The sequence below is a fragment of the Rhopalosiphum padi genome, chromosome 2 (assembly GCF_020882245.1).
Source record: "Rhopalosiphum padi isolate XX-2018 chromosome 2, ASM2088224v1, whole genome shotgun sequence".
Lineage (NCBI taxonomy): Eukaryota > Metazoa > Arthropoda > Insecta > Hemiptera > Aphididae > Rhopalosiphum > Rhopalosiphum padi.
Window position 1 is genome coordinate 8,196,178 of NC_083598.1, and position 14,397 is coordinate 8,210,574.

At 27.0% G+C, this 14,397-nt stretch overlaps 1 protein-coding gene and 2 non-coding genes across 4 annotated transcripts; 2 read left to right on the plus strand and 1 right to left on the minus strand.

The window, feature by feature from the left end:
• Positions 1-1,049: 1,049 nt before the first annotated feature.
• LOC132921760 (uncharacterized) lies at positions 1,050-5,795 on the minus strand. 2 transcript variants are annotated; one of them, XM_060984950.1, is made up of 7 exons: positions 5,246-5,795; positions 5,065-5,181; positions 4,847-4,996; positions 2,571-2,789; positions 2,275-2,500; positions 1,899-2,153; positions 1,050-1,354 (listed from the first exon to the last, which is right to left on the minus strand). In XM_060984950.1, the coding sequence occupies exons 2-7, from the start codon at positions 5,137-5,139 to the stop codon at positions 1,263-1,265; spliced, it is 1,017 nt and encodes a 338-aa protein (XP_060840933.1). In that variant the 5' UTR covers positions 5,140-5,181; positions 5,246-5,795; the 3' UTR covers positions 1,050-1,262. The 2 variants fall into 2 exon arrangements, with proteins under 2 accessions (XP_060840933.1, XP_060840932.1); XM_060984949.1 differs by having other exon boundaries at positions 5,065-5,184; positions 5,246-5,794.
• A 3,763-nt stretch (positions 5,796-9,558) lies between these two features.
• On the plus strand, positions 9,559-9,752 carry LOC132923545 (U2 spliceosomal RNA). Its single transcript, XR_009661200.1, has one exon. It is a non-coding gene; the product is annotated as a U2 spliceosomal RNA (small nuclear RNA).
• Positions 9,753-10,788: 1,036 nt separating this feature from the next.
• On the plus strand, positions 10,789-10,982 carry LOC132923546 (U2 spliceosomal RNA). The gene has a single exon (XR_009661201.1). It is a non-coding gene; the product is annotated as a U2 spliceosomal RNA (small nuclear RNA).
• The last annotated feature ends 3,415 nt before the right edge of the window (positions 10,983-14,397 follow it).

A 14,397-nucleotide genomic window follows, 5' to 3' on the forward strand; every position in this document is an offset into this window, starting at 1 on the left:
TTCCTAACAGAATGTTCACCTAGTCAGTTATTGGTACTTATACATTTTCACATTATTTCTCATGTTTTAATTTTATAATAAACCCACCAATAATATGTTAGTTAATACTTTAATCTTAGGATGAATAAGTTGATGAGATTACAAAAACAAGCATTTAAACAAGTTTTGTAAATACTGGAGTTAGAAAACTGTGTAACTTTTAACAATACATTTAACTAAATTAATTAAATAGAAAAAATACAATTAAAAATTTACATAAATATAAAACAATAATTTATTGTTTTAATTTTTTATAATTCAAAAATATACATTGAATAATCAATTATAATTAAAATTAAAATATGTTTATGTTTAATTTCTAAAACACCAAACTCATACTAAAAACAAAGATTGATCGCAGAGTTTAGAAAAGACATAATTAAAAGCAATAAATGAAAGTAAAACATATAGATTTAGTAAGATTGAATTAAAGAAAAACTAATAACAGTGATCAATGATCAAAAACGATTTGTGTGCAAAATAATTTGATTGAACTTTCTTTTTAAGGTTAGTATATACTATACATGAATCATTATAGATAAAACAAAATATAATAATTAATAACACTCGATTTTATTATTAATGGTAATATGAGAAATGTGAATAAATGTTTGTTATGAGCCTGTTTGTTAATTAATTTTATGATACAGTCATTTTTTTTTTTAAATAATTGAATTGAAGGTCAGGTAACTATCACCTTTAAACACATAAACATACAAACATATGTACCTATTCATATCACTGAGGATTATAGTTAGATAACTAGTGAGAATTAAGAAGTTAAATAAATTTGTACGTACTAGTACATTATATTAGCAATTTTTTAAGCATTCTCAGATCAAATATTATTATTTAATTTTATTGTATTAAAATTTTTTGAATAATAGTAAATATTTATTTAAAGGGTTTAAGTTGTCATGAGTAATTCACAATCTGGGTTTAAATTATACTTCATAGTTCATTAAAAAAATAAAAAAAATAGAATTACATTTGTTAAAAAACTATAAATATACTTTTTTCTTTTTTTCTTTAATAAAATTTGTCCAAAATGGTATAATTTTTGTTTTACATTAAATATCAGTAATATCACACATTAATTTGGTGCATTGGTTGGCATTAAAAATATTTTTAAAAAATCCCTTATAACATACTCATAAGTATACAAATTTACATATATCATAATTAAACTAATTTTGTATTTCGTCCAAATATTGCTTAAGTTATCACGTTAGTTCACCATAGTCTGTCCAACCATGACTAGGAGCTCCTAGACGTAGAACTCCCACTGTTCGATCTTTAGATGCTGTAATAAGGTCTGATTATTATTTAAGTTAAGAAAAAATATCATAGAATATTAATTAATCTTTAGAAAATAAATTAAAATTCACGGAAATGTCAACAAATATATAATAATTCTTAAACTAATTATTTTAATATGTTAATTATTAAATAATAATATGAAATTATTTTAAACAGAGATTTCAAACACATTTTAAAGACCTGTTAAAGAAATATATCAGGCTAAGACTGTAAAGAAAAAGAAACCTGCTAAAGTCTGGATAGTATTTCTCAAAAATACAATTATTTAGCTTAAAACCGACACCCTAAATTAATTTCCCGTTACGGCCTTGCATATATTATATAGTGAAAATTCTAACAAATCTTGATATTATGTTATGTAAAAAAAATTATGGATTAAACTAAACCTTCTTTGTTACATTATGAATGTAACTAACATGAAAAAAAAATTTTCATTGCTTGTCTTAAGTACTTATTTATCAACTTTTTGTTAAAATATTACTTAAATTATCTAGCAAAATAATTCATTTTATTAAACATTTAAAATATTAAAAGGATACATTCATCATATGGAGATATATCTAAGTCTTGTATATCTCCTTTATGAGTATACACTTCTCCAAGATATTCATGTCTATCTGGATACCTTCGATATTTTCTAACAACGCCACCTTCACATACAGAATATAGAAAACTACCATTTGATGTGTATCTGACTTTCCATATTGGTTTATCACGATTTTCACAAAAGCTCTCTTGAATACCCAAATTAGGGACATATGATGTAATTTTATCGCCCCCACTCATAATAACACCTAAACAAATGCAATAAATTAATTAATTAATTAAAAATAGGTATCATAAAAATAAAGCTTGATTATGATACATATTATGTTAAGAAAAATAAAATTGTTAATTAAACAATAATTAGCATACTATAAAATCCATTAGACAAAAACCCTTGATACGGTTCTGGTGTTGGACAAACGGTGTTCAGATGACGTCCTGAATAAAATGTGTGTAATATTCGGCCGTCCATTGTACACACTTTACAGCAACCATCTGAACCTGCAGTGACAAGTGTACTGAGAAGTCCGCTACTAGTTGCCCAGGGCCATGATGATTCTAGAAAAACTATATCACGAATAGTACTAGAATGTAGCTGAAAAAAATGAAAATTATAATTACAATGTTAAAATTACTTGTAAGCTCCATTTTGTTTGATTACTAACATCATATACATAATCTAGAGGTAAAGGCATTCGTAAGTCTAATAACGTAAGACCTTTGCCATTTACAGCTACAGAAACCGCAATGTTAGGTGATGTAGGATCAGTAGCTAGACCAGTTCTATCCCTCCCACTTGCTGCACAATTATCATAGGCTAATAGTTGTTCTCCTCGTTCAACATCAACAACTGAAAGCCTTCTAGATGTTGTACAAGCTAAAATCTATAAAAAAATAATTTTTTAAAAATGATTCTAATTTTTATGATTAAAAATAGCTTTTCAAGTTATAGAAATATGATATATATATTGTTTTTTTTTAATTGTTTATTCATACAATCTATTACATGTAGGAAACTAGGAGCAATAGCCAATAAGTTAGTACAATAGATGATACAATAATAATAGCGACAGAAATTACAGATTGTAGAGACCTCCTATTGGAAGAACTACGACATGCATATTAATTTTTGAAATGCTTATAGTATAGTTCGGGTGTATCAGTTATTAAGGGTATTTTGAAGTCAAAGTGAAAGATGTTGTTAATGAATAATGATATAAAAGGGAGCTTTGGAAATTAAATATGATAAGAAATAAGAAATTTTTTATTATAAACGTTCTAATAAAAAATTATTTTTAACTAATAATAATTATATGAATCAAACATTTAAAAAATATAAATAATGAATGCTATACAACATTATGAATCATGTTTTTAGTATACTACTAGATGAGCAAATACGCAAAATGTGCAATTCACATAGATCTCCAGCTCTAAGAGGCCTCTAAAACCAAAATCTAAAATGTTAAATTGTCTGTTTCAATATTTTTTTTTTTTTTACTTTTTCATGCTACAAATATTATTTGATTTTACGTTTTTATTTTTTAAAGTAAATTATTTACAGGCATAATTATTAAGTTGAGGATAAATAGTATACGAATATCAAATACTAATATAATAATATTAAGTATTTTATAATGTTTATTAATAGATTGGTTTCAAACATGTATTGATCATCAGTATTTTGTTTTTATGGAAATTCGATGAGTTACAAGCATAGTGAGTTGTTGCAATAATGGTTATAATATTGTTTTTATTTTAAGGTAACTATATAGGCTATAATGTTAGCATCAAGTATACTTGCTAATAATTATTTATTTTATGAATCACAAAAATAATAACATTTTCATTTAATTAATTTTTAATTTTTTTTAAGTGCTTTAAACTTTAAATCTACAAAAAATATCATATATGTATTTAATTTAGAGATAACATTATTAAAATTGATTTTGGAATAAAATTTCATAATAACCATATATATTTAATAATAAGGTTAACTTCTTGTTTAATTAGTATAATGTAAGGATAATATCAGAAATTATTCCATATAAGTTAAAATACTAAAAAAGTACTAATTAATTACTGTAGTAATACAAAAATCAAGTAAAAAATAACAATATTCATTTGGGGCCTCCAAATGAATTTTGCACACGGGCTTCAGAGTTAATAGTTGCAGTACTAAATATATAAATAATAATATAATATGAATATCAAAAATTAAATTAATTATTTTTAAATAAAGTTGAAAATTAAGAGTATGTTTAATTTACTATTATACTTGACTTTGATGTATTTTTTATTTTAAATAATTCAAGAAATTATCAAATGCAAGTTTAAAAAAATATATTCTAATAATAATTACACAACCTAAATATAAACTAAATTTATCATCAGTCAACTTCAGTCAATTACTTGTAACAATTTAAAAGCAGAAATATTATCTCTAAATGAATGAATTATATAAAAGCAAATATAATGTTTACTAACATGAGATTAACTTAACACAAAAAATTTAATTAATTAGTACTAATAATAGCTATATAATTACTTACACATCATGTTATTAAAAAAAGAAAACAATTATAACAAACAATATGAATAGAATTTAAATTTCTATTTTTGCAAATTTCTTGCATGATTGGTTATTAAAACATATAATTTAATACTTTTGTGGTATTGCAACTTCTGTATTGCAACATCAGAAACATTATAAATGTGATACTAAAGATAGGCAATAATAATAGAAAAAAATCTTTATTTATTTTACATGACTAATATTTAAAAAAATGTGCTTCCACAGTTATTGCCTAATAGTTTTAATATTAATTTGTGGTTACAATTTATAGACAGTTTTATTCAAACTATACTTATTGTAAAATTAAATTATAAACAAGAAATTAAAATACACATAATTAACATTTAGTTTTTAAATTATATTTACCCTAGAACCATCAGATGTGAACCTAACTGCATTTACATTTTTTGCAACAGCCATTGTGGTAATAGAATATGACATAAGTAATTCCATACGCAACGAGGAATAGAGATTGACCTTACCATCGTAAGCACCAGAGCAGAATAGGTAACGGTCCTAGAAAAATACATTAAATTACCTAAAGTAAAGTAAAAATATATTTTGAAGTGCCAATATTAACATACTCGAGGACTAAACGCTACTCCTCGGACACTATTGCTATGGTGTTTTAAAAACCTGGGTTTGCCCTCCTTTTGCATTGCAACTTTTGTCACAAAATTTGAACTTCAATCTGTACTGTACTACTAGGAAAACAATAAAACAACATCAATGAATAAAAAAAAAAACATATTAACACCAACTTACTTCATTAACGATACTTATCGTAGTATTGTTTGATCGGACACACAAAATTTGACACTACGTATCGTAAGTGTTTACTATGTTCCCCAATAATATGTCAGTCATACTGTTGTGATCCATTATACGACGGTAGTTGATACTTGAAATGTCGATATTTGAGTTTGAAGTCGACGAACGTGAGTACATCGTCATTCGTGTCCTGCATCCGACTAAATGTTTTTTTTTTTTTTTTATAGGTACCTATTTAATTATTATTTTTTAGTCACATAAACAGTAGTCTGTCTGTGATTTGTCGAAACCGGATAGCACTAGGTGGGATCAGTCGGGAAAACGTTTACATAATACCACAGTCGGTTGCGGACACAGAGAACTTCCAAGACTTTGAATCAAGGTAAATGATGAATGATGATGAACTTCGTGAAAATGTGAAATGCACCATTATCTGTGACCGACCATATTATTTAATTTGATACTACGTTCTACGCTGTGGCGGGGCTGAGGGGCATTTTGGTAGTGGAGACAGTGGAGTGGAAAGCGATACGCACGGCAGCTTTCGCCCACCACATTTCGACACCTCCTAAAACCAACTATTAGTGACGTGTGGATTGATAACGGACGTGGTGATGCTGATAATATTTGTGATGATAACGGAGATTCGCGCGCACATTTTCAAAAACATATCGGTAATAAATTATTAATAATAATAATACAATAATAAATTACACCCACACGTTATTTCAGTTACAACAGTAAAGTATCTTGATGTTAGTTTTTTCCTGTTTATTAGGAAACGAAATACAAAGAGATATTATGGAAATGAATTTCCCACCACTGTAATTAAGAATTACGCCACTCAAAAATCAATTAAATACAATAATTTATTTACAAAAAGTGACCAGATGCAGAGTACAGACTAAATCCAATGGTCATCGAGAATTTTTCTAAGAATGATAGGTTGAACTCCTAATTATAAGAATATACATACGAGGAGTTTGTATATAATTCAAAATAAACTTTCGGATATAAATTTTAATTCACACAAAAACCATTCATCATGCTGTCTTTGATTTATTTTAAGGTACTCACTATTTACACTATGAATCAATTTTAGTAATTGTACTGTTTTAGTGTTTTACAATATTTACATTTTACAGATAGGTATTGTTTCTTTTTGAGTTTTATGTATTATGTATAAGATATTAAGTTGATATAATATGCATATTGTATATTATTATAATAAATAAATACTTACAATATAACAAATGTAATACTTTCGAAAAAGATTGATCAACCTTCTGTAAATCAAAAGTAAAATAAATTACTTTAATAGCAATATCAAAAAATATACCATTAAATATACTTAATGATATAGGTTAGCTGACCGTCTCTATTCAGAATCATTTTTCGTACACAATGATATATTATTATCCATTGAATTCAAATTTAAGTAATTTAACACTCCGATAATAGTGACTCACTGGACACCTAATGTAAAACTGAATGGTTAGAATTCTGGGCCGGACAGGAAGGGTTTTGGCCCACTATTCTCTGTATGCAATCAGCCCATTTTCCCACATTTACGGCCCAACTTAAACTAACAAAATATTAAATTTTTCTCAATAGTATTTCTATCTTAACCAACATTTTATAAGAATTAGGATTTAGGAACTTTTTCTGTGTTGATTACAAAGAAAATGTAAAATATATCATTACATAGGTATAAATCAGTAACACCAAGTAGCAGTATGACAAATTAAATTAAATAAATTATAATTATATATTAATGTAATTTTTTGTACGATAATAATTTAGATAAAGTATGAGATGAGTTTTTAATAATGTCCAAAATATCTTCAAACTTTAAATCATTTAATACTTCTTTTTCTACAGACATTAATTAAAAAGCATCCTAGCCAGTAGCGGATCTGAAGCTCATTTAAGGAGGGGGCGAATTTGTATCATAGATTGATAGATACTACACTCTGTTCTGCGCATCCATGAGTTTATGACTTATGAATTTCATATTCTATGAATAATCAATATAATATATAATTCAAGTAAAAAAAATCCCAAGGGGGGGGGGGTAATCGCATCGTCACCCCCCTCAAATCCACCATTGATCCAGATAATGGAGCGCGTAGACGGTTTTTGATAATTTTTTATTTGCTAAATACTCGTTTACAATTAACCTCAGTGTCTGAGTCACAATAATTCCTGATTTCCACAGTTCCACTGTGTTTTTGTGATAATCCTGCCAACTGCCGAACGCACTGTAAACTTGTATTGTTTCGTATTATTGGCATAAAATATAAGCTCTTACATAATTATTAATTACTAATTAGACGGACTAATATTTATACATTTTTTTACATAACCGTAGTACGCGGCATACTGTGCTGTAGAATAGTAGCACAGTGACCCAGTCCGGACCTTCGTTAGATTGTAAACTGCGCCCAACGTACAGGTAAACACAAAATTACACAGTAAACTGCTCCTGAATTCTTATCAAATGTAAAAAGGTGATTTGTAAAGTAGGGTGAATGTAAGTTCATACACACAAAAGTACGAGACGTAACAGGTAAAAAAAATAATACATATGTAAATTCCTACACTACATAATATAATATTAATACATAAAATTATTCAATAATTATAAAAATACTATATTTTATATAATACTATAATTTATGAGTTATAAATTTGATGATATTGTCATATATTTTAATATAATATAAATAATAAAATATATATAAATATTTATAAATATATAAAAAATTAAAAATAAATTATACCCAAATTATATTTTTTGTGGTTTATTTCGAAAACTTAAAATGTTTAACATAATCGATTATCGTATTAGTTAATTTTTTTTGTTGAATAGTTTATAATTTTTTCATTTATAAAATTTTCGTTTTCGGCATATTTTTGACAGATTTTTGTTTTTGGGTGACTATCTGCAGTTTTTTTTTTTATGTAAGCATTAACTTGAAATAGTTTAAGCACTTTGATAACTACTATTGATATTTTATAATAAAATGTATGAAAATAAAATGTTGGTATTATGATATTTTTATTTTTTTAAGACATTTTCATCAGTTTGATAACTTATAAATTATAATATTATATAAAATATTGTGTATTAAGTATATTTTTTGTACCTAAACACCTGTCTTCCACCCGTGTAGGAACTTACATAGGTACGTACCTTTTTTTCTATGTAGAAACTTACATATCACATATGTAAGAATTAACATATCTATGTAATTTTTTACCTGCTACACTCGTTTAGAAACTTACGATTTCCCGTAAATTACACCCAGGTCTTATACTTTTGCAAAATTAAACAAAATTATAAAATTTAATTCAAGATACAAGATATTGAAGTTAAAAATTGAAGCAACACACGAACAAAATTCACATTAATACGGATAAATATTAAATAAGGAAGATATACATTATTGTATGTACTCGAAATAATAAATCAATACATTAACGTGTATCAAGAATCTAAATGGATTACCATATAGCTGCATTATTTACTATGTATATTTTAAAATAAAATATAGCTACTGATTTTGGTACATGTCACACTTCTCTAAGAGGGACATCATGCTATAGTAAAATTATAAAATGTTTAAATGTAAAATGACACCGGTATAGTGAGGACTTTAAATACATACTTTTCAGGACACGATTTTGATAGCCGTTCAAATACCTCTATTAATTATCCACTGAACTCCACTGTACCAATAGTCCTCGCCACGTAGACTGGCCCGTGAGTACCGTGGCCCTCACGACATGTCCAGCCCGTTAGCCACGAGTTCTCAAACCAAACCGGTTATTGCAGCCGCACGCTGCACGTATTAACGCCAATTATTTTCACCATTGTGAAAACCACTGACTAGAATTGGCCACTTGTTTCGTGACAAAGACAATTACGGGCTAGTTCTCCTGGCAAAAACTATAGTTTATTTCTTTCAACGTTTAGTATTATAATTGTATTTTGGAAAGTGGACAAGATGTGCAGTACGTACAAGTTTGTTGCTTGGTATGACCGGTAGATGGCGCGTACAAACCCATCGGTTTCGTACAACGACGATCATAACTTACTTTGGGTAAAGCGTTATAGACATTAGAACGTCGTTATTAAAATAAATTAGTACAGTACTAATTAAAACAGAGTCGTAGTTAATGATGCTATTTGTACCCAAAGAAAAATCCTAATCACGCGTTAATGACTATACGTTTAGTATGCATCTCCACACGTCAGACGTGTGAGTTGTTTTATATAGTTTGATGTTTTAAATTTAACTGGTATCGCTTCTCGGCCTAATGGCTAAGATCAAAAGTGTAGTATCTGTTCTTATCAGCTTAACATCTGGTAAATCACTTATGAAGTGGTTCAAATGTTAAACTAATTTTTTGACTTTTGGTGGAGACAAGGGGCTTGCTCCTACTCCACCGCGGGTTGGCCCGGAGTTGCAGTACTTCCGGGATCGACCCATATAAATATATGTAAAGTGTATGTCTGAGATGAATGATAGATCTATTATGTGGTTTCCGTGAATGATAGATAAACTATATTACTATGTTTATTTATATTGAAGATGATAGTGTAGTCTCGTCGATATTATACAACAGTGTTTTCGCTAAGTTCTCATGACATTATAACCATTTTGATCCAGAGCCATAACAAACCGCTTGCGCTTTATATGTGTTGTCATCGTCGTAACCGTTCTGAGGCATTAGAACCAGTTGTGTGATTGTTAGCGATAATTTCACAATGAATAAGTAATATAGTTAAAAAAATAAATAAACACAAGTATTTGCAAATAAAATCTATTAAAAAAATAATATTGAATATTGATATTCAGATTTTTTTTTAAATTACCTACATCATTATTGACTGTATATTTTCTGACAAGTTGTTGTTAGGATACTAAATTTATAAAACAATAATACACAGCAAAGTTTATGGTGTATAGTGTATACTGTATAGTTCAGTGGTACCCAAAAAAATTTTTTCCGCGGTGCCTTTTTTTTGGACCTAATTTAGCCATGGTGCCCTGCTGTGAATAACATGAAAGACAGAACAAAAAAAAACACTCGTTGATCCAATTAAACCAATTTTACGTAGACCGCGGTGCCCTTAGAAAGTGCTCGCGGTGCACAGTTTGGGACCGCTGGTATAGTTTAATTTTTTTCTAATTTAGTATCAAAATTGCATAATAATTGCAAAGCTGGTGTGATTTCCAGTATGTACAAATTGGTTATGTAGTACGACCGGTAGATGGCGCGTACAAACCCATCGGTTTCGTATTACAACGACGATCGCTATTTACTTTACACAAAGCGTTAACGACATTGTAACGTCGTTATTAAAATAAATTAGTACAGTACTAATTATAACAGAGTCGTAGTTAATGATGCTATTTGTACCCAAAAAAACACTAATCACGCGTTAACGACTGTACGTTTAGTATGCATCTCCACACGTCAGACGCGTGAGTTTTTGTATATAGTTTAATGTTTGTAAATAATCAGTTATCGCTTCTCGGCCTAATGGCTAAGATCAAAAGTGTAGTATCTGTTCTTATCAGCTTAACATCTGGTAAATCACTTATGAAGTGGTTCAAATGTTAAACTAATTTTTAGACTTTTGGTGGAGACAAGGGGCTTGCTCCTACTCCACCGCGGATTGGCCCGGAGTTGCAGTACTTCCGGGATCGATCCACAAATCATTAATAGATTAAAATTTAAACTCAAGTAACTAATACATACATGACCTATGCTCTTTGGTACAAATTTGAAAAATATTCAAGGGATGATCATGTTCCCGGAGAATTGTTGTTAAAAATTCGACATAATTTCCATAGACTATTCTTTACAGGACTCTATTTATAAGTATATAATATAACAATCGTGTACCCTCTTTGTAACACGTCTAGTTTAATTTTTTGATGGAGTTTCTAGAGGATAATATTTCTTTTTTGTTTTTAACAGGCAGTACCAAGCCCTATTTTTAATTTGCACCATAATTGAAATACTATTACGTATAATCTAATATGTCTATAATTTTATATTTATAAGGCCTATATGTATTAAAAGTCAATAACTTAATATTAAGAATTGACTCCTCAATATGCAATATGCATATATGTTTGAAAATAACAATAAAAATTTCCCTAAAAATAATTAATATAATAAATGTATAAATACGTATTTTTTTAATGTTTTCAAAATTAAACGAATAGTGAACATCCATTATTGGATAACTAAGTAAATATTTTGATAACATTTTCTTTATAAAATCAATAAAATCAATATAACATATATATATATATAAAATGACAGCCAGTACTCTAATATTTTATCGTTGAAGTCTGTGCAAGTCATTATTTAATTTATACAACATGCAGTTAACACTTAGCAGTCTTAAATTTATATTTTATACTATATATTTAATTTTTAATGTGATTGATAAAAGTTAACACAAAATCAAAGTATATTAATTGTCACCAACATTATAAAAATCCAAACCTTAAATGTAAATCATCACCATTAAATTTTTCTATTGTCGCAATGACCAATGCCTGGTCTAAATCTTTGAGTTAAGACTACTGATATTGGAGCCCCCTTAAAAAAGATTTAATATATATTTATTAAAATAAATACAATAATTAATTTATGTTTAGTATTTGTTTTTGATAAAAATTAACCTGGGTAGGCATAGTATATATTGTACTCGTCAATATACACCATGTCACCATTATACCAATCATATAAGTAATGACTTTTACTCTCGATAGAGGTTGTTGATTTAAAATTTAAAAACAATATTATAATATTTATGTTGAATTAATAACTCTCGTGAATAATTATATTATTATATCCCAGGAATATAAAAATTATATTTAGAAAAAAGCAAGTCGATCGCAAGTCTATTAAAGTTGGCCACCCCTGATATACATTATAAGCATTTTTAAATGGATAGATAAAACAAAAATAATAAATACAAAATGTTTAAAGCATCTAAATAACATTAGACATAATATACGCGTATTATTCATATTAGGTTAGTAAATTTAAAATCGTCAGTAATTTTTCGAAATTAAAAAAAATTGTTTTGAAACAAACAATTATGAACTCCAAAGTTTGGAGTCCAAACATACGCTTCGTCACGATAATTATAATTATAATTTATAACTATATAACTATATAAGTACGTTACCTATCGACAATCAATCGAGCGGGATTATAGCTAAAATACGAAAATGCGCATAATAATATTTATTATATTAATCTGAGTTTTCATGGTGCCTCTTGCAGACATATTATAATATATAATAATATATAAAAACTACTATTTATTTTACTGGTCTTAAATATTATATACATTTTCACAGAATTAATTTTGTTGTTATTATTTGGGCTGTTCGTAATTGATAAATATTATTGTTAGTTGCCGTAAAAACCCATGTAACGCTAGTACACTATCATATTAAAATATATTTAATTATTAAAAACAAATTCTGTTTTTTTATCTGTTTATTAAATAAGTGGGCCTCAATATTTTTTTCTACAAAATTAGTGGTCCGCATAACTAAAAAGATTAAGAACCGTAAACCGTTCACCGTTGGTATATACTATATTATATAGTATAAATCTATTATAAAAATAAAAATAGATATAGTAAATTATATAGTAAAATATTTAAAATAATTATTATTATACTTCTTCAATTGTTAATTCCAGTCATTAAATAATGTACTGACATATTAGAGTTTATATCAATAATATTGTTTTGATTGCAAGTGTACAAATGAAGTTATTGGGACCACTCTTCTCCATTTTCTAGCGATTTATTTCGACAATGAATTATCAAATGTGTTGAAGAAATGTATGGACACACTTGAATACTTGATGTATTGAAAAAGTTTAAGAGTGTTTTTGTACTTAAACTGAAATATTTCGGATATGCATAGTTTTTTTACTAATTCATTTTATGGTACATGTCACAGCACTATCAGGTTATTTATGCAAAATGCCTAATTATTCTGTTTTCAATTGAGTGAGTAATTTTTTTTTAGTTTTCAAAGAGTAAAATTTAAATCATTAGATTTTAAACGTCACATTATTAGTATAAATCGAGAATACTATTTTTATTTTAGGTTATATGGTCATGTACTTTTATATTTAACCGTTGTATGTTTTACGAATACCTACAAGATATTCATAACGTTCTTTCAAATAATCGTGTACAAATTATACGACCAAATATCGTTAATATCAAAAGGCAAAATACCTATTAGCCAATTGGGAACTATGTATACTAGTATTATAGTACTATGGATAACCTGGATTTCATAAACAGATTTATTGTCGGAGCACCAGTGCTCATTAGTATATACAGGTCTGTATGTTTTGAAACGGAATTGCTGAAGACTAGGCGCATGTATTGTTGACATTTTACAATCGATGTAAACTATATCATAATAATATAATAATTATTAATAACTATACATTTTTTTCCGAGGATAATTATTTATCTAATATTTATTTTAACAAAACAAAAAATAATAATTAATATATTTTGAATTATATAAATATACACGTAATAAAAAAAATGAAAAAAAAAATAAAAACTATACAATTTAAAAATATAGATAATTTAATAAAATATACTAGAATATGTTTATGGTAATAATAATAATAAATAATAATAACAATTTAACAACATTTAAAAAAAAACTCTTGTTATTAAAGTAGGTAGTGCATAACATTGTTTATCATAATATTGTAGTTGGTAGAAACAACTACTTATGCACCTAGTTACCTAGTAAGTATTTACTATTTAAGTCGTATAATTCTTTCTATGTCTTTATTCCAAGCTTTGATTAAAATAATGAAATAGCTTATAAATATTTTATAGTTTTCTTATTATCATTTGTATTTAACTTCGCTTTGTATAAACAAAAATGAACTGTCAAGGACATTTATACATAACATGTTCAACTATAATATTTACAATGATTCAATATTATGAGTATTGAAAATGTATATGTTGTATAGATGTATGCCTTTATTTTTATACTTATTCACAAATTGTATTATTGTTTGTGTGAAACACCTTTGTAATAAAAATATTATTAACG